Source organism: Lepidochelys kempii, chromosome 3, assembly GCF_965140265.1.
Source record: "Lepidochelys kempii isolate rLepKem1 chromosome 3, rLepKem1.hap2, whole genome shotgun sequence".
NCBI lineage: Eukaryota > Metazoa > Chordata > Testudines > Cheloniidae > Lepidochelys > Lepidochelys kempii.
Window position 1 is genome coordinate 209104399 of NC_133258.1, and position 27433 is coordinate 209131831.

The window sequence follows — 27433 nt, forward strand, 5'->3', positions numbered from 1 at the left end:
TGTTGGCACAAATCTTAAATTTAAAAAAAAAAAAAAAAAAGACAGACATGTTCCTCCAATATGTTTCTATCAAAAGGCTTTGTTTACATGGGGAAAGGTAATCTGAGTACAGCAGACTATTCAGAAGGCCCTGAAACTATTTTTGAAGAGAGAATAAATTACACATGCCAGTGCTGGGAGGGGAGGGTGCCTGGGGTGGAAGAGTAGGTGGGAATATGAGGAGAGGGTTTGGGATGCAGGGAGGGGAGGTGGTTAATTGGGGATGGATGAATAGGAGAGTGTGTGGGTGTGTCTAGTGAGGAGCAGGGGCTGGGGGTAAGGTAGACTGGGAGGTGGGGGTCACTGGGAGCTAGGTGAGTCCTATGGGACTGTGGAAGAACAGGGACGGGGCATTTGTTCAAGCCTACATACCTGTCTTGTGTGCAAGAATCTGTGGATCCCAGCTTCTCTAGGAGGGTCTGACCCCTCCTCCCCATCCTCTTCTATGAGCTGGGATCTGAGGAGATGTGTTCCTTTGGGCGTGTCTGAGCCACTCAGCTTGCCCCTGCAGTGTGTGTTGGAATCTGGGGGGTCAGTCCATCTGTGGAGGTCTGAGCTCTTCTCCCTGCCCCCCATGTATGCCAGGATCTGGGGAAGTCCTGCTCCTCTGAGTGTGAAGCTAAGTAACATACCGTGTGAAATCGAGGGTGGTATGTAGCAAGCACATAGCAGCTGTGTGGTCTAGTGGAGAGAACAGCGGTCTGGGACTCGGCAAAACTGGGCTCTATTTCTGGCTCAGCCACTGACCTGTGGGATGACTTTGGCCAAGGCATTTTAACCTCTGTGTGCCTCAGTTTCCTCCATTGGTATGTTGCGCATAAGGTTTCTCTCCTTGAGATCTACTGATGCAAAGTGCTATGTAAGAGTCAGGTAATATCATTACCTGGCCACAGGAGCATCTGAAGTGCACACTTACATGATGATTACACCTGCCTAAATGACCACTGACTCCTACTGACGTTACTTTCAGTTTAAAAAAAAAAAAGCGCAGACTAAACTAAATGACAAAAATTCTTTGTTAACACAGAGTTAAGGTTGCCTGGTGGTATTTTGTGTCCTTCCAGGATGTCAAGTTCAGCAAATTCAAACTTGTGAAAACCAGGAAATAGAGAATTAAGGTGCACACTCATGCCCTCTTTGAGCAGTGCCTCATTATGCTCGTAAAACATACTCATACTCTGCCTTTGCAGTGGTCTGAACAGAAGTTACCCTAAACCTGCCCTTCATTGAGTTTGGGGAAGGGTAAGTGAAAGTATAGTGTTAAATGGTGCATAAGGGGGAAGGATTTGTAACAGGGGTTTAAAACTTCATAGATGTGGTGTTCTGTCTGTGGCGTTGGCTAAGTGCAGGTCACACTCATCTCCTGCCTAATTGCTGACAGTCCCCATGGCAAGAAGTCACCTCTACCTTGCTAGTGACACATGCTACACAGCACTAAAATGAAGTGTACTGGATCTCTCAAGGTATGCATGCACCTCTTTTTCCTTTGATCTCTCCCACACACAGGGCTCAGAGGGAGGTGCTCGTATATTACTCCTGAGGGCATTCTGCACCAAAAAAAAAAATCTGTGCACGATATTTTAAAATTCTGTGAAATTCCACAAATTTTATTTGTCAAAATAACACTCCATAATCACACCAGTTTCAATTATTTTGGTAATTTATTTCAAAATACCTGTCAGCAAGTATGTCTGTAACAATACAGACACACACAAAAATTCCCCTAAGAGTAGAGTTTTAAAGAAACCACTATGACTACCCAGTTCCTGTTTCTCTGCCCCCTCCTCCCCAAGACCAGCTGGGGGGCCAGACACCCACAACCCCTCCCCCCTAGAGCCCAACCATAGTGCCCCCCCCCACCAATACACCCAAAATCGCTGCCCCCGAGAGCCCAGATACCTGCACCCCCTCCCCACTGCCCAAGCCCAGCTGCGGAGCCCCCCTTGCCCAGATACCTGCCGCCTCTTTCCCACCTCCCGAGCTCAGCCGTTGTCCCCCAGACCAGACACCCTCTCCCAGAGCCCAGGGATCCAGAGGGAGAAACGGCTTGATGCTTGGTCCCATGGTTGCATGGAGTTTGCTGCGCGCTGCCGTCTCCTTCCCTCAGGGTGTGCTGTGAACTGCAGCTGCCAGGAACCCCCTTGCTCTCTCCCCATCCTCCCTACAATGTCTTCTATTTATGAATTGAGCTCTGCCGGGCCCAGCAGCCCCTAGTGGTGGCCAACAGCACTGCAGCCCATTTCTGTGGGGGAAAGGATATTCTGTGTGCACAATGTTAATTTCTGCAAAATTCTGCATTGTGCGGTGGCGTAGAATTCCCCCAGGAGTAACAAATGCCCCTGGAGAGCTACAGCCCCCCACTTTGCCTCATATCACAATCACAGCTCTTCCAAGCTGCTCTGATTAATCCATCCACCATTCAATACAGCTACACCTAACAGGGAAAGCTGCTAGAGTGCATGGAGATAAGTCCCAATGGCTATTGCCAATTCCATGGAGGCTCTGGGTGTATACCTTAAGTCTGTATTTCCTGGGTTTCACCAATTTGAGGTTTGCTAACTTGACGTTCTGGAAGGGTATGAAATACCACTTGGCAATCTTAACTGTTAACTCGGTTTGGTTTGGTTTGGTTTTGTTCCATTTAATGAAGTTCTGCATAGTTGTAGCTAATCAGTATTGGAATTGTCTTGGCCTATCCACACTTGTCAGACCGTTATAACATAACTGAGGTTCCATCCCTATTGTGGGGGGGCTATAATTATACTATACGCAGTCTCCAAGAAAGATACATCTAGATTTGCATATAAATTGGATACACTGTTCAGCTCAATCATGCTACACTCTTGCACTTCAATGGTTCAGGATGGGAATATGGTTAAAAGATGGCTTGCTTCCACCTGAAGTGAAAAGCTATGGACCACTTTGTGTTGAACTCCATTGTCGTAAATGACAGCATGGTGTAGTGGTTGTGAATGGGCACTTGAGACTAAATTTTGCACCATGGTAAATCTCTGAGGCCAGTGTAGTTGTGGGGGGTCCTCTCTCCACAGGAAGGAATAATGGTAGTGTGGTCAATCATCACTGTCTCACATCATTTGATAATGACCTTCGTGTCTCATAGGACCAGAGTTGACTGGTTCTAAAAAGGAACGCTGTCTGGCTGGAAGACTGTGGTGTGATGTAGACCCTGAATGTATTAATATAGAGGAGAAGCTGTGCAGTGGCAATCCTCTGCTCTGTCAGACCCACGTGCCTTTCCACTGTAGGGAGGGGATGAGGAAGCCATCACACTACCACACTGGGGTAGTGAGAGGTAAACAAGATACAAGAGTGAGATTTGAGATAAAGGATTGAGGAGAAGAGACTGAGGAGGCTTCTGCTGCCCCCACAAGTCCCTCACTTTAAACTAAGGTTACTAAAAAAACTTGAGGATCTGGTGAGGGGAACAAACCATGAGTCTGTTTTCTAGGTATGCTGTCCATTCATTGATGGAATGAAACCCTTAATAGCTGGTATTGGTTTAATAACATGGCTAATTTTATAGCTCTACCTATGTCTGTTATGGGTCTTCAACTAGCTCAGAGTCATCAAAATTTGTAGCTTGGGAAGGTGGGAAGATCAATATGTCTTACATCTTTCAGATTTTATATTCTGGGCATCACAAAGTGTTCAACAGTGAAAAGTGGATTTCCTGAATTCTTGGCTGAACAAAATAGGTGGACATTTTAAGACTAGGCTCTCAAAGCTTCTTTCTACCTTTTTAGGATCCAAATCTTTCTGCAGCTCAGTCTTCTCAGGATGGAGCAGGAAAAGTGTAAGTAGCACTAATACACACTCAAGTGTGCTAGACAAATGTGCTTTAAAAAATAATCAAAGTCCTTCATAGTGAACTTGAATGCATCTTTCACACTTTTTTCTCCACAGAGAGTATCTTACCTACATTTCAAAGTCAGCAGTTCTTCCAAAGCTATCTTCAACCTCCAATGAATTTGAGCAAGTGGCAATGTACAATAAAAGTATGCTCATCTGTGAAGGTTCAGAGCTTTCATTTGAGGAAGTGAGAGCGAAGATTGTTTACCGAAAACAAGAAAGATTGAGACGACAAAAAGAATGGGGTACTCTATCTACTTCCCTTCAGAAATGTCCTTGTCCTTATCTCCAGGGAAAACTAGTTGGTTAAAGTAACTCTTCATCGCTGACCCTATTCAGAGGCCTGCATACACTTCCTAGGCCAAATCTGACATCCCCTCTCCTGTCCAAAGAGTAGAAAAGGCATACATGGGACCCTGTAAACATCAGTGAATGTGTCAGATGAATTCCTTCTGTGACTTGAGGAACTTTCTGGGAGGCAGTGCCATTCAGCCCACCTGATAAGAGAGCAAGAGAATGGGACTAGGATTCCCTAAACTGACTTCAGTGGCAGTGTCCAGGATTCCCTAAACTGACTTCAGTGGCAGTGTCCAGTCAATCTTCTCAAACCCATCTTTCCAATATAGTACAGCACACTCTCTCCCTTCTCCCCTGAGGGGTGGAAGGAGTGGCACTTGAGGGGCCAAGAGCAGCCTATGTGGTCTAGCAGCTGATTACCTTCTTCTTACAAACCACAGGAGGCTTGACTTTCCCAGATTTACTGGAGATAGTGAAGGGAGCCAGGAGGTATTTGTAGACAGCTTTAAACTTGACTCACTCTCTCTACATTTCTCACAGGTCCATTTTAAAATATTTGAATTTCCCTTTTTAAATTGAAAATTAAGCACAAATTCCACTCAGCACCATACAACTGCATAGATCATCTCACACCTTCGCCATCCTTATTGCAAACAAATGCGTGCTCAATGACAGTAATGGAAGCGACACCCAGACAACCTTAATTCTTCCTTCTGCCATGCAAAACACACAAACGGTACTGTACCTTTACCTAGTAAACAATAACTACTCTACAAACCATGCAACGAACATAGTTCACAAATCAATTTTAGAGAAATACAGAACCCCAAAAGGGAAAACACCTAAATAAAATCACAAGCAAGGAAACAGTCACCCAACACAAACATTTACCCCGAGAAGATAGAGTTCTGTGACACTGGTTGTCTACTGTTGACTAGCTCAGAGTAGGGCTGGTGGGAGTGTGAGAAGCTGATGTATGTAGCTGTGTGGTTTTATTTCTATTTCCTGATTAATTTAGTTTTGAACACATTATTTCCCTGTAGCAACCTAAATTGTAACAGCTTTTTATATATCAGTATTTTATTTAAACTAAAGCACCTCATATCTGAGGTGGGGAGAGAAAAGCCTAAATGGACATTCATTGCCTGTTTTGCTTATTATGGTCTTACCACCTTCAGAAAAAGAAGAGAGGGACTATGCAAAGAGAAAAGAATCTGCCATCCTTGAAATGCAGTTCTTGCAACAGAAGCTGGAACAGCTCAGTCAGCTGACCAAAGACTATCCAGAGGCTAAGCTGGAAGAGGCATCCATGCTACAGTCTGTTCCAGATAGAATGGTGGTAAGTATCTACTCTGATCAGCACCAGCACTTTTGTATCAAGTAGTAAAGTTTAGCTTTCTTGCTATGTCTAACTTGGGTGTCTAACTTTAACCCACATGTTTTGCTAATTTAACTTGGAAATCAAGATTCACTGACGTACCTATTTTCCTGTTTTGTATTTGTCTGACATGGCTTTCAATATGCAATTTTTAAAACGTTTTTTGTAACTATTAAACCAAAAGCCTACTTAGACCACCAAGGGTTTATTTTTAGCTACATGTGAAAGTTACCTTTGTATGGAAGACTGATTACTTTTTTGTTTCTGGATGGCTACAAGAGCAGTTTAGCAATGATACAAGAGTTTGCCTCTATGTTTTTTGTTTTTTTTTTTTCTTGTAAAGGTTGATCCATGTGTGAAACCAATTCCTGCTCTACAGCAAGATTGGACAGCACCTTCTCAGGCGACAAATCTGCAAACCTTATGGTGCCTGGAGCAAGACCAGTTGCAGTCAAGGGCTGCAGCAAGTACTTCAACAGCAGATACTTCTGTACCACAGCCTGTTGAAGCTACTAGCCATCAGTCTATGTCAGAGTCACTATCAGTGGTAACATATGAAAAGGTCACAGGCGAAGCTAAACTAGATCTTGGAGAACTCCAGAATACTCTATTACAACTTGAGCTCAAGAGTTGTGATGCTGTGTCTCAGCCTATTCAGGAACATTCCGCCTTCAGTCATGGCCATTCTGTTGGACAGCAGTAAGTACAAATGGCCTTTCTAATTCTTGCTTCAGATGTTGCTCAGACTCTTTTTATAATTAGACTACATTACTTTAGCTGTGTATTTTGCTCCTATCCTTGATAGGTTGAAACTCTCTGCAGCTAGTCCTACTGTGAAACTATTGATGGCACTAAAGGAAATCAGCTGGTCTGAATTAAGTGTTAAATATCCAGTTGGCCTCTTTTATAACCCAAACTTCTTGTCACACATCTCACCCAAACTCCCTAGTGAGGATTCTTTTTGTGGAACTAATACCCCCAATACTGAATATTACTACAAAGTATCTCTCAAGGATAGAAAACTGTGACACCAATGCTTTATAGGGATCATTTTAGAAAATGCAATTCTGCTAATATGTATAATATAGTCATTGAAATATCTAACTCTTCCAAGTCTCAACTTTTAACTTGAAGTACTACTTCTACTTCCTATCTGCCATGGTCTGTATCTAAGTTGTGGTAATCAAAGTGCTAAAGTAATCTTCAAGTACAACTTTAATTATTCAGCCCCAATATCCTTAGCTTGTCTAAAATACACCATTTTGGGGGCAAACAGGGACAAGCTGGGTGAATAAGCAATGCTCTCCTTCTGCTGTGCAGCTCTGAGGGGGGAAAAAGCTCCACTGTTCTCACAATCCTGCCTTCACTTATGGTATGCCAAAGAATTAATTATTGGCTCATGTAGCTGTGAGTAGAAGCTTAAGTGTGCAACTGAGTTGAAAGAAGAAGGAAAAAATGAGCTGGAGAAGTAAGGTGGCCCACTACAATGCAAGGAGGAAAATTAGAAAGACTTGTATGGGATGGTGACAGACTGAACCTAACCATGCTGCAGAATTGTCGTTGGATTCAAGCTACATCTAGCAAAGCTTAATAACTGGTCACACTCCCATAAGGCATCAAAATGCCTTAGAATCATAGAAGATTAGGGTTGGAAGAGACCTCAGGAGGTCATCTAGTCCAACCCCCTGCTCAAAGCAGGACTAACCCCAACTAAATCATCCCAGCCAGGGCTTTGTCAAGCCTGACCTTAAAAACGTCTAAGAATGAAGATTCCACCACAAGGCATCCAGATCAGACTGAAATGAGGCATAAATTTAACAGTAAGAGTAATTAACCAGTGGAACAATTTACCCAAGGTCACGGTGGATTCTCCAGCACTGACAATTTTTACATGAAGATTGGATGTTGCTCTAGGAATTGTTTTGAGGAAGTTCCATGGCCTGTGTTACACAGGAAGTCAGATTAGATGATAACACTGGTCCTTTCTGGCCTTGGAATTTTAGTTGTACCCACTGAAAGAATGAACTAAATGAATTCCCCAACTTCTTTGTAGACTTTGAGCCCATTAGTAGACATGCTAGAAATCTGTAGGGAACATTCCTTCTATTTAGGATTTATGGGACTCTGAGTTTATTACCTATATTTTGTGACTTATGATTCCAATACTAGGCATCATTGTAAGACATTTCAAATATAGTAATAGCTATTAAAATGAACTGCTGGACCAAATTCTAGGGAACATTTGCAAAACCCAAATCAAAACTTCAAGTGGTCCAGTGTTTTGAAACTGACAACTTTGTAAACATCAGTCTTAAGCAGAATATTGCATAGTTCCAGGTTTTTTTAGTAAGACTGTAATGACTAGCTCCACTGCTTCCAGTTCATCACACTTCTGTTTTGTAAGCACACCCTGCTTTCCCTTCTTACAGTATCCAGACTGCCCCGGGGCTTCTAGCATTGCAAATGCTGAGCCTTGCTGAAGGAGGCTGCTTGTATTATCCAGATGTGCTCTATGGGTTGCAATGAAGAAGACTTTTTTTGTTTTCTAAGATTGAGAAGACACTTCTTGCTTTCTTAAATCCTCCGTGTTAATTGCTTTGTTAATATTACAACTTCTATGTTTTCAGCTTTTAAGTTACTTGTTTTTACCAGCTGCTTACATTTACCCTTCTGAATCCATCCCATAACAGTGTTGCAGTTTAGGGCAGTAGTTCTCAACCCTGGGGGTACGCAGGGTTCTTCCAGAGGGTACATCAACTCATCTAGATATTTGCCTAGTAGTTTTATAATGGGCTACATAAAAAGCACTAGTGAAGTCAGTACAAACTAGTTTCATAGATAATGATTTGTTTATACTGTATACTATACACTGAAATGTAAGTACAATATTTATATTCTAATTGTGTGCTGTGACACCTTTGTATTTTTATGTCTGATTTTGTAAGTTTTTAAGCGAGGTGAAACTTGGGGGTACGCAAGACAAATCAGACTCTTGAAAACAGGTACTGTACAGTAATCTGGAAAGGTCGAGAGCCACTGGCTATGGGGATCTAGTTGTTTGACTGCAGCTTTCCTAAAGAAAGTGCAGTTATAGTGCGAGCATGGGGATATCACTGTCTGGGAACAGCCCATCATGAAACCACTACAATACTTATTGATCAGGAACTCTCCTCAGGGAAAGACAAACATCTTTTATTTGACGCAAGCTGGGAGACATGATGCTCAAAAAGCTGAAGTGTGTTACTGGAAGTGTCTGAGATGAAACTAGAATACATTTAAAGAGGGGTGTTTTTTTTTAACCCCTCTCAGACTAACACTCTTACCCTTTCCTTTGAAGGCACTCAAATGTGAGCACTCCTGGTCTCAAATTAGATCACTGCACAGAGATGAAAGAAGGTAATTACTGAGCAGTTTCAAAAACAGTGATCCCATTGCATGTGTCTTATTTATTCTGCCTGGGGATGCATACAGTGCAGCTCTTCCTGTGTCAATGAGTCAAGTCTTCTTACTTGGGAGTTACCAATATTTAATATAGATATTTAGAGGTCAGTTTATGTTGCAGTTATACATAATGCCACTGTATGCACTTGAGACAAGTTTAATTGATCGACATGCATAGAACAGCATTGTACTCCAATCTTTGTGTCTGCAGATCATAATGCTAGTTGCATTAAATAGTATAGGAACACTGATGCTTACCACCAAACCATGGAAAATGATAGGTTCCAGAATCTGCTTTGACATATTCAAAAGTTGTTTAAACTCTCCTGTTTTTAGCACCTAGAATTGGAAATGCTTCTGTCAGCTTTGGAAATGCTTCTCAAGCCACCCCGAACTCCTCACTGGGAGGAGTGATGCAGGCAACTCCGTTCAAAGTGCAGCCCTCACCCACTGTTCATACTAAAGAAGCACTGGGTAAGTATGTGGGGTAAAATCCTAGCTCCACTGGGCTCTTTTGTCCTAGATTCCAGTGGAGCCAAGATTGCACGATAGCCTCTTAAAAACAAAGCTACTTACTAGAAACTGGCTTTAGGATACCCATGCCTTCGTTGGCAAAGGGGAACCATAAGACTACTAGCACAATATGAATTCTTTCCCATTTGGAATGGGTTGGATGATCTGGAACAACATGATGTGTCCCGTTTTAATGTTTTGTGTTGGGGGATGGTACAAAGCTCTCCACTTACTGAGCAGCCTAAGTACTGAAAGAAATGCCCATGGTCTTAATAGAATCTTTCTCTGGATCTAAATTACTGTTGTTATCCTGCTGTGGTTCTGTCTGAAGCAAAGCCTGAGATCCTTTTTGTCTAATGCTGTTGCCAAGCAGTTTCTGTTTCCAAGTCAAGAGGAACTATAACAGACTGGTATAGTGGAGAGCTAAGGAATGGACAATTTAGTTGTGTAAATGGTCACCTTTGGTCTTCAGCAGCTCCTTGTGATAAAACTGGACAACAGCAAGTGTGCCTCCATTTTTATCAATCTCTGGTGGAGCATTGGCTGTCTAGCTCACTTCTTGGTCCTTTGTCACAACCTCAGCGCTCTGGCTGGGTTGTTGGTAGTCCTGTCCCCTTTCAGGGTGCTAAAAGGTCCAGCGCCTCAGGAGGCCAGCCTTCGTAGCTAGGCCATGCAGCTCTTGGTCACTGAGTATGGTTCACTTACTCAAGGTCTTAATAAACCCTCTTGTTGGGTTTAATAGGGGAACCAAGTCCTATCCACTTACTAGGTTTCAGGCCAGGCCCCTATATAAAGCAGTTGGTACTAATCTCCCAATTCTTTGCTGTTTCTCTGGCCTGCTTCCTTCTATGTTCATACTATAGACTATTCTTCTGGTTCACCCCTATGGTCCTCTCCTTCCAGACATTAAATATAAATATTTATAATCAGTAAACAAGGAAATACAGAAATACTGATCAGCCTATTGTCATACGTAGAGCAATACAATCCTGATCCCACTGTATCCCTTTGAAAACTTACTTGTCACCAGTTTTTGTCTTTCAATATTAAAGCATCTTAACCACTGACCAAAAAACTGACTGCAGTTTAATTCAAATTGTATATATCTCAGAGAAATGAAAATTGTTCATTGGCTCGAAATGTCTTAATCTCTTCAGGTATTGGAGGGATCCACTAGGAAATAAAACTATTAACTATACTTTAAGCCTCATTGAAACACTAGGTAACTTCATGGTACTCAATAAGATATAAAAGTCCACTCTTGTTTCCATTATTTGTTGTTTTGTTCAACACCTGCTGAAGGTGTTTAAATACAGAGTCCAGAAAGACAGTCCAATGATTAGTGCTCTCTTTCTTACCTTTGACGTTTGTCCATAATGAAAAATCCTATAACTTTTGAAAGGTGCTTCTGCAGCTGTTTTGACATGTTTATTTTCTCTTGTTAGGATTTTTAATGGACATGTTTCAGACACCTATCCTGCCTGAAATGTCTTCTCTTCAAGAAAATGAGGAGAAATTTGAGGCCTATTGTAGAAAAAGTGGTATGTATTTTATCCACAATCACACTGCAACCCAAAATAAATGTTTGTGCCCTATTTAGTTTTGGTGCGGGAGGAGAGCAGTCCTTTGGCTATGCATGGGAAATGGAAGAAGCTTAATCCCGAAGAATTTCATATCATGAATCTGATTTACTGGAAGGCTCTAAATTCTTGTGCAAAGGATTAGGAAAAGTATAAGCACACTTATGTTGCCTACGAAATGCTGTAGAAGAGTGTGCATTAAATTGGGTTTAAATAATTTGTTGCTTCTTTGTAACTATTTCTCTGGCACTTGAAACACAATTCCAGAAAAGATCTAGTTAATACTCTGTTTGATCTGCAAAATTTCAGCCTGAAGAAAGGTCTGCCTCACCCTAACTTTTCCTTCTCTTGTTACTCTGAAGTTTGTGTGCAGGTCAGTTTAGCATTTTTGTGTTGGGTCGGGGAGGGACCGCATTTAGACTATGATGTGTATAGTGTTCTTTGCCAAATGTTAGTATCCTAACTGCACGCCTTCATTAATTATACAGTTAACCTGGCAATTTAGCTGTAGCACAATGCATTGGCATGCTGAGATTGGAATGGAGACTGATTTCCTCCAGTCCTGTACTTCTGAGCCAGCGTGCTCTCAATTCCTAGTAGGGTTTCAGTTCTCTGCACAATAAGCCCGGTTATGGCTTTGGAGTGGAAGAAGCTCCATTAATAAACTCCTGTAGTCTTTAGTATAGCAAAAACTAAACTGATTTGTTCCACTGGGTGAAAACTCTGAGGATGCTTCAGGTAGATGGCTGAGATGTGAAGAGGCAGGACCATGTGGCCTTTAATTTTTCTTCCTTCCCACCTCAACCCCTTGCTGATCCTGTTAGCTTGCCCTTTCTTAGAGCAGACAGGGATTTTCTTTAGAACCTATCAGGTCTGTCCCTTACAGCTGTCTCAGGCTGAGAGAGACGCTCTTTTGCTCCATCCCCACCCTGGGACTGAGAATAGTCTTCTGCCTAAAGGATGCGTATGTAATATGCTACTGGAACATGTGTTATGCTGGAGTAGCTAGCATTTCCATTCCCTTCAGTTCTCTGATTGTGTAGGGATGAGGATGTAGCCATTTATTATGTTGCTTTTTAGGTAAAGCTGAAACAATATTGACTTAATTCTTTCTTTGTTTTCTAGAGCCTGGTAAAAGCATGAAAGCTAATGCAACTGCCCCTGTTGTGTCTGCTTTTTCCGTTTTTGAAGATGAGAATGAAAAAGAAAACAATAGGTAAAGAGAAGCTAGTCACAAATTGAATCTCTTGTCTCCGGCATACCATGCGGGGTCAGTAGTGCCATTCCATTTAGTCCTGCTATGACTGCATTAGCACTATCGGTCTGTTTAGATCTTCAATTTAGGAAGTGTACAGAGGAAATAAGGTTCCCAAAGATTGGGAAAATGCCACATGAGAAGGCCTTGGCTGCTTCTCCATGAAATGGCTGAAGTCTTCTTGAACATAGTTACTGTGATCATGGTTCTTGTGTGGCTTGCCTGGTAAGTGTGAGCAGCTTACTTTCTGAGACCATGACAGGTATGCAGACCAATTTTCTAGAAAGCTAATACCAGCTCTGGCCTCTTAACTTTTGTGTAGGTTATTCTGCTAAAACGACTTCTAAACAGCAGTTTCTGTTAGGTTCCCACAGCAAAAAAACAAGCTTGCCCGGGTCAGAGCCTTTGGAGAACATCCCTTACTCAGATGTGCTGAGCAATCAAAAGTAAGTGTTATGCTTATTTTTAGCAAAGCTTAGCCTAGTAGAGTAATGTGGAATTGGAGGGCATTGAAGTGGTTGTCTTTAGTGCTAACCTGTAGTGATCTGCAATTCTATTCCAGCATTGCAAAATTGCTAATCTGTATCTGCACAAAGAATCCCTGGCATATTAAATTTTGTCTCCTAGAAATTTCATAGGCAAGTCACTGGACATCTGCAAAACCTTGAAGCCCTGGGGTATGTTTCCGGGAGTGTGACTTCCCCATCCCATAAACACAACGTCCTTCTACTGAAATGTTTTTATAAATGGGAAAACTATGGTAACACATGGCCCAGATGTTGCATTTAGTGGAATTAAATGTTGCCAGTTCAAATGTCACATGGCTGGAAATGTGAATTGGAGGCCAAAGGATCCCAAAATCAGGTCCTTGTCCACTGTTGCTAGTGTCTGACATAAGCCCTCCTGATTTATGTTAGTCATTGAAGCCCTGCTTTGACTTTTAAAGTATTTTTCTGGCCTTAGGAACTGCCTACAAAAATGACTAGAGGCATGGAAATCTCACTGAGAGAATGAGAAGATTAAGACTTCTCGGTTTAAAAAAGAGATCATTAAGGTGCTTAGTGGAATTCAAAAGAGGGGGTAACAATTATGCAGATAATGTGAATATCCACAGCTGCATTTGCTAGGATAACGAAAGGAAATAAACCTCATGCTTCTGGGTATAAGCTATCCACTGACAGATTTCTTCCTAACCCACCTGGGCAGCTTGTTCCCTAAATGTCTACAACAATCTTTCTTGTACCTTCCTGTGAAGGTTGTGGTCTGGCCACTGTCAGAATACTGGATTAGATAAACCAGTGACCTGATAGTAGAGATAGCTCTTGTGTTCTCAGAGCTAATCCACTAGCTTTGGCGGGGACACTGCTGGGCTGTCCCCGCCAAAGCTAGTGGATTGCTCTGAGAGACTACAGAGAGCTATCTCTGACTATCAGGTGCACTGGTTTATCTAAGGTCTCATATTCTGTCATAGCTCCAATCCAGCTACCTTGCACACCCTCAGTAGCAGCTCATTGCACAGCTCTGCCTTGAGCTTCTAGGGTGGGCTGCTGACCTTCAGGGATTCTTGGCAGCTTTTCTCTGCTCCTCTCTCCTTTCTTCTCTCTTTCCCCTTCCTGCTTCCCCAGCAGTCCCCAAGACCAACAAAATTAATCTGAGGAGAGAAGTTGTCCCTGGAAGAACTGAGTTTCACTCCTCTGAGTGGTCGGGAGCTGAGCATGGGTCTGCACGTGAATATAATGTGCATCTGTGTGGGTGGGGAGGTGGAAGAGGGTGCTTCAGTACTACAATGACTAGAGTAGTCGGGGGCTGTAGTGCCTTACTAGTCCTGCTCCTTGGCCTCTGGGCTGGGTTAAGCTTTGGAATTTGGCAAAGTCCAAGTGTTCAGAGGTGGCCACGGTGGCTTATTTTTGCTAGCAATGGGGAGACTGTATTTCTGCCTGGAGAAGGTCGGACCAGAATACATTGGTTCTCTCATTTGTGTCAACATGTTGAGGGTCTCGATGACTGTTGGCTGGAAAAGCATTGTGAGGTCCTGCATGAACTGCAGGTATCACAGACTTGTCGCTAGCTCCTTGGTGAACACTGCTTGATTCTTCTGTGTAGGAAGGAACTCGGACAACAGAGTTCTTGATGGATGACTCCACTGTGTGGGCTCTGCACTGTAATAACAAAACACTGGCGCCCAGTCCCAACAGCACAAGAGACTTTGCACGAGCCACACAGCTTGCTTCAACCCCCTTTGGCTACCTGTCAGCGCACTCGTGGCAAGCCATGGAGGACAAAGGTAAAGGATTACGTTATAAAACGATGTGTATTTGATTCACCTCTGCTTTACACCGGCCCTGTGCCAGCTTCACTTCCCAGATCTCAGCAGCTACTTGGAGTTCATGACCCGCAACATTACAGTATGTGGGTGCTAATTAATTTCAGGAAAAAGAGTAGCAGGGAGAATGAGCCTACATAGCAGCAAAGCTCCTCTGGGAGTTGTAATTTGGTGGGGGAGAGAAGGTAGCAGTTTCCCATTCTGCAAGGATTCCCTGATGAGCAGTTCCTAAAAACCTCCTAAACTACTGTTTCCTGAAAACTCCCTTCAATAGGAGTCAAATCTTAAGTTCCTTGCTTGTCTGTTTCTCCTTCATGGTTGCTTCCATACTTTTTCTCTTGTGTGGAATGCCCTCCCTCAAACCCTAACGCTGCCACACCTTCCAAATCCCTCCTTAAGAACGGCTCCTACCATAGTGCTGACAGAGCACTGGCAACTGACTGGGCAGGCAGGGACCTGAGCCTGTTGCCACTGATTGTAGGTCTCATTAACGAAACATAGCTGTACCTACTAATTGTACACACAGCCATTCTAAAGGAAATACAAGCTTGTATTACTGCTGCCCCTTCCCCACGTGTCTTTCCACTCTGTTCTGTCTTTGTCTTTAAACTGAATTGAAGGTTCTTTGGGTCAAGAACTCTGTCCAAACAATAAGTGAGAGCATGTCCGTAACATAAGGGTAAAACATTTCGAAATGCAGCTGAGATTGCCCAAAGAATCCTGTTTGTACCCCTGTCCAAATGCCAGCTTCCATGTTCCCTCAATATTGGCTTTTAGATGTAGTTTTGGGGTCAAGAAACCTGTAGAGGGGATCTAAAAACATCTCTCAGCAGGATATTAACATCTGTTGTGTCGAGTGCTGAAAAACGTTTGCAAGTAACGTTCTGTGCTAAATAATATAGAAGAAGCGTTCCTCTCACTTTTTAACGTTTGGAATGAAGAAAACTTAAACCCATGGACTTGTACTTGTTACTGCAAGAGCAGAAGCAGAACACTTTTCAAAATGGGTTCAGTGCCTATTTAAAAGCTTCTCTGATTCAGTGTGCAGTCAACATTCTGGGACTCTGATGCTGTCCACAGCAACGTTTTTCAATTAAATGTTTAACAGTGACTTCTAGTGCACGTAGGCCATAATCGTCAATCCTGGACAGCTAAGTTAGTCATGTAAATGAATGACTTGAATTTTAGAGGTGCTTTTGCTCAGAACTCATGGAAGTCTAGAGGAAAACCATTGGGTTGGGAGTTCTCACTACTTTGTGAATGGGTTAATATGTTCCAGTACTTCTGTTCCAAAATTCACTAAAATCTCCAGTGAACTTCTTGCTAGCTAGTCACACAATCCATAGCAAATGTTTGTGCTGAGTTATACTGGATTTTATTGTAATCACTTATAGTTCACAAACTGCTCTTTAGCAGTGGGACAAACTTGTCATGCACTTTTATTCAGAAAATGCAGTCCACAACAATGATGGTAAGATGGTTCTGGATTCTTCTGAGGAGCAGTACATGGAGGCATCCAATACCAGGAAGCTAAGGTACAGTACGACTTGTTCAGATGTTTGAGATTTCAAATGCCTAAATGAAGACTTCTTGAATGATAGCAGATTCGGCACCTCTTCCACAGTTAATGGATACCTGCTGTTTCATAGATGCGTTTTTCTACATGCTCTAGAATCCACATGCTTACTCAGATTGTCTCAAAATTTTGCTGTGCCTCATGAAGGGTCTGGGTAGGATTAGCTAAGCTTAGGGTTAGAGAGATAAAGCTCCCCGAAAATCATGTTATCAAAATCCTGTGCTCACAATATTTTTTTTTGCGCACACCTGTGGCTCAAACTGTCACTCTAATCCTTCCCAAATTAATATTGCCTGCTTTGAATTGATCTAAGTTAGTGCACAGTACCCACTGCCCTTTGGGAAAGAAATATTTCAGAAATTATGGGGGTAAAGTTGGGGACTGTAACATGGGTTGACCCAAACTGACCTGCCAAAGAGTGAAATGCATTTGTTCAGCAAGACATCCGAGTAACTGAAGGTACGTCTACACTGCAAAAAAAAAAAAAACCTCACGGTGCCAAGTCTCTGAGCCTGGGTCATTTGAGGTAAGGGAAAGGATTAATTAAGGACCTGCTGAAAGGGTCCTGAAGGAAGCAACAGGAGAAGATTCTAGAACTGCTGTGAGCAATAGTCACACAGGTCTATTGTAAGACCTTTGAGCATGGGAAAAAGTTTGGGTTGGAAAGCCAGAGCCAGAAGGCTGAGGGCTTGGGAGAGCAGACTCCATGGGAGTAGAAAAGACTCCAGCCAGGAAGGGCTGAGAGTAGCCTGCCAAGGCCAGGAAGAGATCAGAGACCAGGCTCAAGGCGGAGAAGAGACAAGCCCCAGGGCTGAGCATTATTTTGTGTTTTAGGCCAATAAATTAGGCCCTGGGAAGAAGGGGTATTAATGGACAAAAATAAAGCCTTTGTGGAGTTGGGAGACAGAGGCAGGGCTGCTGCAGAGCTATACCTGGCCAGAGGGTACTGTAGGACAGGCACACCCATTGAAAGATCAAGTATGTCTTTGCTCGGAGTCCTGTAGCTCTCAGAGGTGCACAAGGGTGTCTTCTTGCAATGGGGATTGTCGGTAACCTGTAGGCATATTCAGTAATGTTCTCCAGGTGTTGGTGAGAGGTGAGTGAAGGCAGTGTCTCAGAGGAATTCTCAAGTTAAGGGTGGTATCATTTAGCAAGTTGGGAGTGAATTGTGTCGTGGGGTGACTTGGGCTAGGCTCAGTGTTTGAGTGTAGGCCAGGTGCAGGTCATTCCTCTCTGCTGTACCTGAAATAAACCAAAGTTTTGCCTTGACAAAGAAGGTGCTGGACACTGGGAGGGGAGCACTGAAGGTCAGTGTTCTGTATCATTTGTAAATGTTGGGTGCTTGTTAGTATGTGTTGTGATGGGGCATTGCTCAAAGAAGGTAGTGAAGGTTGCATTACAGAGGTAGCATGTATATACTTTAACTTTATTTCCTGGGTTTTCAGATATTTGACTTTAGCTACTCTCCACATTCTGGAAGGACATGAGGCAGCACTACGCAAATTTCAATTCTATATTAAAGCCCTTTTGGGTAGTTAATTAGGGCTTCCACACAACGCTAGTATCCCAAATAGCTACATGGGGAACCCTGTGGATGGCAGAGGAGCCTCTTGCAAAAGCTCTTGCTTTTTTTCTCTTTCAGTATGAATATGCTGTCCTTCACTGTCTGGGAATTTGTCTGGGATTGTCCATGCATCTGGATAAGTGATGCTTGCTTGTTTTAAATGGAAATAGATAATCTGGACCACAACTCTGCAGCAAGGGATGGAATCTGTGGCTGGGGAATCAGAGTACATGGGGGCCCTACCCGTTGGGAAAGTTCTCCTGAACCCTAGGCATTAAAGTAGTTGACTCAAGCCCTGAAGCGTGAGGATGTGTTTCACATACATTTTTTCAAGAACATACAAAAATGCAGTGAGATTAATTTAAAGGAATACAGATACATGCCATTATTGACATTGGGGCAAAAGAATGCAAACATAAGTTTATTGTTTTAAATGTTTTTATCTTTTTTGGGACATAGGGAGGGCCAGTTCATTATTGGCAAGTAACTTAATGTTTTTTGTATTTAAATATGTAGCCCAGTGTTGGAGCAGAGCCCAGAACAAGGATATCTGTCAGGAAATGCACCCTCTGCAGCTGCTTCTCTAGTGTTAAACCAGCAACTAGCTACTGAGAAGGCTGTGTTGGAGACTTTGCAAGCAGCCAGGGGATATTCAGATGAGGAGATGGTGTTAACTGCATGTAAAGAGTCAGTCAGTACTCCACAGGTTCCCGTGTGTGCAGAGGACAGGACATACCAGAATGTTAAAGCTCCAGGTACTAAGGGTCAACAGTATCATTCCTCTGTTAAAGCTGGGATTTAGGTAGCTGTATATACTTAGTATTTCCTTCCAATGCGCAGTGGTCTGAAGCAAGCAACTATGAATCTATGAAACGTCTTGCAATTTCTCTAAAAAGTGTTCCTTATGAGTAATGATCCAACAGCATGTGGAGGGATAAGGCTGCATATTTCCTGCATCTTGTGAGGTGCTGAGTGCCCTCAACTCCACTGAATTTGTTGGAACCTGAGGATTCTCTCAGCTCCTCTGTCAGATCAGGTCCAAAGGTTTGGCTTTATTAATGCCTGTGTCTTCAGGTAACAATAGCTTTTATATTCCTTTTATTAAACTGTTTCACCCACTCAGCTAAATCTTGGATCATCAAAACCAAGACATACATAAGGGTTCATGGTAGGATAACCTGTCATTCATGCTTATCACTAGATTGTAGACTTGTGTTCCTCTATTTACTCACATTTTACATACAGCCTACAAATTCTCTCTCCCTTCCATGAAGTCATTGTTGAAAACCCTTGGGACGAGGGCTTAATTCGCAAACTTCTATCAAGGCTACCTAAACCACTGAGTACCTACTCTAATACTTTTGAATGGAAATCCAGTCTTCCCACTGTCAAACTGAAGACTGAACTTACACTGGGTAAGAACCGCCATTTTGACACATTGATTGCACTCTGTCTGAAAATTGCTTTAGATACACTGGGCAGTAAAAAAATAAATTCTTTTACATTTATTCAGAAAACCTTCCAAAAATGGCTCCCAGATTGTTTAAAGAACTTAGGGTTCAACAGTGGACCCATTTAAAAATTGCTGTATTTGGATATTATCAGCCTCTCTGTCTCTGAGAGGGAACCAATAAAGTACTTGACATGGAATTCTGAGGCTTGTATGGAACAACAATAATCCTATTTCAACAGAGATGTTGTATGTTATAGTAATTACAGCATACCTGCATGACTTAAATGTTAGTGTTCCCACTAATGGGATACACTTTAGTGTCTGACTACTCACATGCAGTTGTAGGCAAGCAGCAGACACCACCAGTTTGGTTAACCTAATATACCCTCTCTACACACCTGCTCATCATTTGAAAGCTTATGATGTCTACTTTAAGAAGAGGTCTGATGTGGAGCTGTCAAATGGTGCTGTTACCATAGAAGTAGGGATAAACAATGACACCAATATGTTAAAATGACCACTTTGAAATATTTGCATTTGTTTCTGTTAGTTTACTGACTATATATAATTTCAAGACTTAAAATTGGATTTCTTTGTGGCCTCAAAACATCACAATAACAATCTAAATGGTAACAACAAATCTGATAATAAATTTGTTTAGGTATCATTGAAATGTAATAGCACTGGTGACGTTTCTAGTCAACTTCATTATCTTGTTCATTGTTATGATCTCTGTCAAGAATGCTTGGGTTACCACAGTGTTCATTGCCTTAGCATGTACGCATTTCTGTGCAGGGAGGATGATTCTGACTACAGACACAGTTGATTGTGCAGTGGCCCCTACTGGTACAGGAACAAATAAGGTCTTATAGAAGCTGTGATACAGCATGGCCAGAGGGCAGCAGGAGAGTGTTAGAAGGGAGCCTTATTCCCTGTAGAGGGAAGAAAGTTTGCAGATTAATTAAAGCACCTGAAGTCAGTCACCTGATAAAACCCCCCTGCTTCAATTAGACAAGGGAAGGAGTTGAGGCAGAGTGGATTGGTGTTGGAGCAGTTTGGAGGAGCTGAAGCAGAGTGGATTGGTGTTGGAGCAGAGAAGTGCTGCGGTGGGTTAAGAAGACCAAGGCCCTAGGTAAAGGGACACCTGATTTGTGCAGAGGGAGGGCAGGAAGCCCCACAAGCTGAAGGGCAGGAGAGGGAAGTAGCCCAGGGGAAGGAACTGCTAGTTCAAGCAGTTTACCGCTATCCCTAGGGCTCCTGGGCTGGGACTCGGAGTAGAGGGTGGGCCCGGGTCCCTTGCTCTCCACTCCTCTGCTCTAGGACACTAGTGGGGCAGTTAATACCCCAGTTCAGGGCGAGAAACGGTGCCCTGAACCCTCCCCAAGAAGAGAGAGCGCGAGACCCATCAAAGGAGTGCTGGCAATTTGCCACAAAGCTCAGATGCTTTTGGGTCTGGAAGAATACAGGAAGTATTTGTCATCCACACTTTTCCATCTGTATTGCAATGGTGATCCAATATCAGGTTTACCTATCCAAATCTTTGTTTTCCAAGATGCTCTTTTGACATGCTGTTCAAAACCATCCTTGCATAGTGGAAGTTTGGCCACTGACTTGTCCTTGTTGGTGGGTAGGTTGCGGTGCAAGCAATTCAGGTCTCTGTGGTTCTCCTTTTCTTTCTGAGTCTGATCATACAGCACTGTTACCAACTTCCTTGCTGCAGAAATTGCAGCTTGTCCATCACTCCCAGTTTGTCAAGATCTCTGAAGTGGTAAGCTCCCTTTGTTTTGACAGCATTATTAAACAGATTTTTTTCCCTAGACCCTATTAATGAGTGTATAGCAGGAACTATGTTGCAGAAGTCATGAGTGAGTGCGTCCCAAATTGCATGCATAGGTATGAAGCGATGCTTGTTAACTGTGCTGCTAATTTGTTCTCTGTATGTTCCATTTTTGGAAAGTAGTGAACAGTGAGGACCAAAATCTGTATCAGGTGACCTAATTATTATGGTATCTTTGATACCAAGAGACCCAAAAGCCATATTGAGGCACACAGCATGCAGAAGCATCCTTGTATCCGTTTCATCTTGAGTACTGTACAAATCTTGAGCTTCTTCAATTCCTGTTCTGGAGATGGACTTTGCTGCTTCACCACTAAAAAAGCCTCCAGCAAGAAGGAGTGTTTCTGTTTGGGTGTGCTCCTACACTCTGTTGTCTTTTGAGCCATATATTCACAGAAGAATTTTACAGGTGATTGCTTGTTGGATGCCATGTTTAGAAATTTTTTTCCATGAAGGTACAGAGCATTTCTTGCGTCCAACCTTAAATCCTGTCCGGCACTGACTTTCTGTGGTTTTCATGCCCCTCCCCCCCACAGCCCCTTTTGCTCCTTTCTGCCCCCACTGTGGCCCCAAGACAGAAGAAACTCTGTCGCTGTGCCATGGCCCTGGGCCACAGTGGGGAGTGAGAGCGGGCGGTGGGGCTTTCCCTGCCACCCCATGGCTTCTTCCCGGAGAGGTTGGGGGTCACTGGAGCATCCCCCGCCCAGGAGCTTCCAACAGGGTCAGCGCCCCGGGGAGGCCTTCAGCCAGCAGTAGCAGATTTTTTCCAGGGGCCCCTAGTTGGCCGGGGCATGGACTCCAGTCGGCCCAGTGGCTAATCCACCACTGATCTAATGTATGACATTTGCCTCCAGCCATCATTTGTATGGCAGTCCTGGCACCTCTGATGTACACTGTAGTTTCTTTGTTGCATGCTCTTAGTTCATGGATTTTTTCAGCTTGAGCTTCCAGCTGAGGGCCTAATTCAGCTTTGTTCTCATTGTTCCGTCAGCATCATCAGTGGTTTGAGCATTGGCCTACTAAACCCAGGGTTGTGAGTTCAATCCTTGAGGGGGCCATTTAGGGATCTGGGGCAAAAATTGAGGATTGGTCCTGCTTTGAGCAGGGGGTTGGACTAGATGACTTCCTGAGGTATCTTCCAACCCTGATAGTCTATGATTCTATATATACTAATGATATACATATTTTGAACTATGCAGTACAATTTGCTGCGACTGGTACACAACCTTCAATGCCAGACTGATCTTGTTAGCAAACTTAAGCTGAAAATATGGATAACTATTATAATCACTAGTGAGATACTTCAACAATTAAGACTATGCCATGAGAAAATATTTCATGTTGGTATATTGCAAAATGCTGCTATTTGCCATTTTTTGCCACGTTCTAAACAGCTGCATCATTTCGGGGATGGGGGGGAATACTTGCCCATGCAAAACCAGTAAAAAAAATCTCTTAATACATTGTCATTTGGTAGCTTTGACCAATAAAACACCATCTTAAGGTGTTGAAATTAAGCAGTAAAAACTGTGGTCATAGTCACATTGCAGTATTTCTGGAACTGCAAACAATGAAACTAATTTTGGATACCATTGTTTCATCTCGTTTACAGCACTTCTTGACAGCTTCACAGCACACCACCTGTAAACATACATAAAATAAGCTTGCAAATGATATATGATGTGGATTTGTGTAGACTGGATACACTAAACTCCAAAATTACTGTCTTTTTTGGAGAAAATTGCCACACACCTCCTAGAAAGCATTATTGTAATTGCAATATGAGGGTGCCATGGAGCTTCTGAGGTTTTAAACTTATTTAATACCTGTTTGTTACACAGCACCGAGACCAACAGTAAAGGTGTTTATAATGCACCAAAGCAATAACGTGCAGTGCTGCTGTAACGTGCTTGGCCAGTTCATTCTATCTAGAAAGCTTTGCTGAAGAGGAAGTTTTGTAAATAGAACTCATTAATCTATTGTATCTTTCATCTCCTTCCTAAACTGCCAAAGGTTCTAAATCATTCCATGTGGATTGCTTACTTGGAGAAGGGGCTTTTGCTCATGTCTATCAGGCTTCTGTCCTGGATACAAATAACCCTAAAAATAACCAGAAAGTAATATTAAAGGTAAGTGGCTTTGGTTCTGAATAGCTTGTCATATAACTTTTAGAGCTGGTTTCGCTGAGGTCCCTTAGTAATTCAACCAATAGTCTGAGATGTGTAACTAAGTGGATTCCTTAAAGTGCCTAACCTCTAAGGCAGTGGTTCTCAACCAGGGGTACACGTACCGCTCAGGGTACGCAGAGGTCTTCCGGTCATCAACTCATCTAGATATTTGCCTAGTTTTACAACGGTCACTAGTGAAGTCAGTACAAACTAAAATTTCATATAAATGACTTGTTTATACTGCTCTATATACTATACACTGAAATGTAAATACAAAATTTATATTCCAATTGGTTTATTTTATAAATATATGATAAAAATGGAAAGTCGCAAATGTTCAGTAATAGTGTGCTGTGACACTTTTTTGTATTTTTAAGCAAGTAGTTTTTAAGTGAGGTGAAACTTGGGGGGGTACACAAGACAAATCAGACTCCTGAAAGGGTACAGTAATCTGCAAAGTTGGAGAACAACTGCTCTAAATGAACTTTGTCTGGCTTCAGTTTCCAGTCATTGGTTCCTGTTATGCCTTTCACAGCGAAGTTAAAGAGCCCTCCAATACCTGGTATTTTTTCCCTGTGAATATACTTAGGTGCTAATCAAGTCAGCTCTCAATCTTTTTGATAAGCGAAAACGATTGAGTTCCTATAATTCACTGTAAGGCAGCCTTTTTCCAGCCCTTGAATATTGGTTTTTTTGTTTGTTTGTTTGGCTCTTCTCTGCACCCTCTACTTCAAAGAATGAGAAAAGCAAGTTTTTAAATGTGATTTTTTTTTTTAACCTGATAGTGGTTTCAGTACATAGATTCCTTGGTTCTAGTACTTAATGCGAAGTGGAAATTGGGTTTCCAGTGTTGAACTAGCCTCCTCTATGGCTATTTGTCATAAATTGTCACTGTAAGCAAGATGTGTACTGCCTGCAGTAGGCTTAAATGACAATTTTAGTCTTATTTTAAATAAAAGACAATCTATATAGAAATAAGAGCTTCTAACCACATGAGCAATCATATTGCTGTGAACTGAATGGTTCGAGCACTTTTCAAGATCTGTCATAGAGTTCAAGGCCAGAAAGTTCCAGATCAACTAGTCTGACATGCTGTATATCACAGGCCACCAACACCACCAGGCAGAGAATGGAAGGACTAAGGTGCAGCAAGACCCTGCCATGGCAGGGAATTAAATGAGAGATACCCGTAATATTAAATTTCGGCAAGGTGGAAGTTGTGAATTGGCCTAAACAAACATTCTTCTTTGAGTAGCATCCCTGTGGGTGCTCCACTGTAGGTGCGTCTGCATCCCTGCGCTGCTAATCAGAGACCTTCCGTAGCAGTGTCCCTTCACCCCACACATGTGCTGCCACCCCTCATGCTCTGCCATGAGGCTATCCAGTGCTGTGCACACGAACCCTCCTCAGTTCCTTCCCAGTCACCCCTGGCTAGAGATGGAGCTTTAGCTGTCCATTCGTGGATTGTTAACTTCTTTAGAATTGTTAGTTTTTAGCTACCTTTTGGAGCTTCCCTTTAACAACAAGAAAGAAAGGGATAAAGAAATTACTTATTAAAAAAAAACCCCATCCCTTTATTTTAGAGTTTGTTCTTTTCTTCAGGCACCTGTCTGGGGATTCCCCATGACAGGGTATATCCTAAGTACACTTAATAGCAAGGGTATTCAGTTTTTTTCCCACCCAACTATTAAGAGATTTCTCAAAGGCATCACAAACCTCTTTCTCCAATCCAGACTTCCTACCCCACAGTGGGATCTCAATCTAGTGTGAAAAGGACCGACAAGACTGCCATTTGATCCCATGGCCACTTGTTCTTTAACTCACCTTTTCATGAAGACAGCGTTCCTGATCTCCATCACCTTGGCAAGAAGGATAAGGGAGATAGCGCCTCTGATGGAGCATTCTTCCCTGACACGGTCACACTCAGACCACATCTGAAATTTACCCCCAAAGTGATTTCCGCATTTCATGTGACCCAACTTATTTATCTTCCCACCTTTTATCCCAAACCCCATCAGGATAATAGGGAAGCCGTCTGCCATACTCTCAGCGTAAGAAGGGCCTTGGCCTTCTATTTGGACAGGACAAAAGTTTTTAGAAAATCTCTGAGACTCTTCCTCTCCATTGTGGATCGGTCTATAAAGGCATAGCAGTTTCAGCTCAAAGACTCATCAAATGGACCTCAAACTGTATCAAACTCTGTTGCCACATTCACAATTTAGCACCCCCATCCACAATCTGCACACACTCTATGAGATCGGTCTCCTTGTCCATCACCTTCTCCAAGGGTATCTCTATATCCAAAATCTGCAGAGTAGCTACCTGGGCATCTGCTGAACTTTTGCTGAACACTATGCCATACTAGAGGACTCTGCTCCAGACACCAAATTCAGCACCATGGTTCTATCATCCATAATAAATTTGATTCAAAAGCCGCAGCCTCCGGCAGGGGGTACTGCTCAGGAGTCACCTACAGTAGAGCATCCATAGGGACACTTACTCGAAGAATCAGAGGGGTAGCCGTGTTAGTCTGGATCTGTAAAAATGGCAGAGAGTCCTGTGGCACCTTCTAGACTAACAGACGTATTGTAGCATAAGCTTTCGTGCATCTGACGAAGTGGGTATTCACCCACAAAAGCTTATAGTCTGTTAGTCTATAAGGTGCCACAGGACTCTTTGCTGCTTTTACTCAAAGAAGAAGTTACTCACCTTGTGCAGTAACGATGGTTCTTTGAGATGTGTCCCTATGGGTGCTCCGTGACCAACTCTCTTCCCCTCTACTTTGGAGTTCTTATCAACTGTGTGGTAGAGAAGGAACTGGCTGGTTAGCCTTGTGACAGAGAACGGAGGGGTGTGGGGGAAGCAGCTTATTCTCAGGCCAAACAGATGCAGCTGCCAAAGTTCTCCAATCAGCAGTGCAGGGATTCAGACTCACTTACGGTTGAGCACCCATAGGGACACACATCTGGAAGAACCATCATTACTGCACAAGGTGAGTAACAACTTCTTCTAATGGTTCTAGAACTTATTATCTAGATAAGAAGAAAAATGCCCAAGCTCTTAGGTCACTGTAATTATATGGGAAGATTTTCCCATCTTCCTTCAATTTACTAGAGAAACCCATTGGATTATATCACTATTTAATATGGAGTGTTTGGTTACAGGTGCAGAAGCCTGCAAACCCTTGGGAGTTCTATATAGCATTTCAGCTGATGGAGAGGCTTAAACCAAGTGTGCGACATCTCTACATCCAGTTTTATTCTGCTCACTTCTTCCAAAACGGAAGTATATTAGTTGGTGAGCTATACAACTATGGAACTTTACTGGTAGGTGCACTAAGACTTGTGGACTGAAGAGGCATATTTGTAACCTTTTAGGAATTAAAATATATTACAATGCATAGTAATCCATTGTTCCTCTTCGCTTTACAAAAACACGTGTTGTAGGTTTATTTTCCAACACTCTGTTTTGGAAATACGGAGCTACAATGTATATTATGTAAAGCTATCTTTTGGTGTGGTTGACATTCTTTCTCTCTTCCCATCCCCATATCTTTGTTTATAGAATACTATAAATATTTACAAAAAGCTTCCTGAAAAAGTGATGCCTCAAGCACTAGTAATCTATTTTGCTGTAAAAATTCTATATATGGTGGAAGAGCTCCATAACTGTGGAATCATTCATGGTGACATTAAACCTGATAACTTCATACTTGGAGAAAGGCAAGTATTTCCCTTTAGTACCAAAACTACTACCCTTTTCTACTGTGGTTTTAATAATTATGTGGCAATCATTTACTCATTTGCTGCAGGCTTTTGGATAATGACACCTGTGACATAGACAGTCTCTCTCATGGTCTGACAGTCATTGACTTGGGTCAAAGTATAGACCTGAAACTCTTTCCTGAAGGAACTGTGTTTACAGGAAAGTGTGAGACATCTGGATTTCAGTGTATCGAAATGCTGACACAGAAACCATGGAACTACCAGGTATGAGATTACATAGATGTAATAACCTGAGCACTTGGCCCCAATCCACAAATCTATGATTTAGGAGCATAAGTTTTAGGCTCCCTGCAATCCACAAAACCCCTGTCACTCCCTGTTGGTGCCTAAACTCACGCAGCTCTAAGTTTCTGC

General features: G+C 42.6%; 1 protein-coding gene across 1 annotated transcript in view; it reads left to right on the forward strand.

Annotated features, from left to right (window-relative positions):
• The window catches only part of BUB1 (BUB1 mitotic checkpoint serine/threonine kinase), a 44311-nt gene that overhangs the window by 15078 nt on the left and 1800 nt on the right, over positions 1–27433 (forward strand). Inside the window, exons 6-22 of the mRNA XM_073336764.1 lie at positions 3804–3853; positions 3964–4154; positions 5385–5545; positions 5928–6283; positions 8922–8980; positions 9362–9499; positions 10984–11079; positions 12244–12334; positions 12738–12819; positions 14477–14657; positions 16144–16231; positions 18353–18591; positions 19111–19251; positions 23140–23255; positions 26459–26620; positions 26859–27016; positions 27106–27283. Coding sequence (XP_073192865.1) covers positions 3804–3853; positions 3964–4154; positions 5385–5545; positions 5928–6283; positions 8922–8980; positions 9362–9499; positions 10984–11079; positions 12244–12334; positions 12738–12819; positions 14477–14657; positions 16144–16231; positions 18353–18591; positions 19111–19251; positions 23140–23255; positions 26459–26620; positions 26859–27016; positions 27106–27283 — 2487 coding nt within the window. The remainder of the gene's footprint in view (positions 1–3803; positions 3854–3963; positions 4155–5384; positions 5546–5927; positions 6284–8921; positions 8981–9361; positions 9500–10983; positions 11080–12243; positions 12335–12737; positions 12820–14476; positions 14658–16143; positions 16232–18352; positions 18592–19110; positions 19252–23139; positions 23256–26458; positions 26621–26858; positions 27017–27105; positions 27284–27433) is intronic.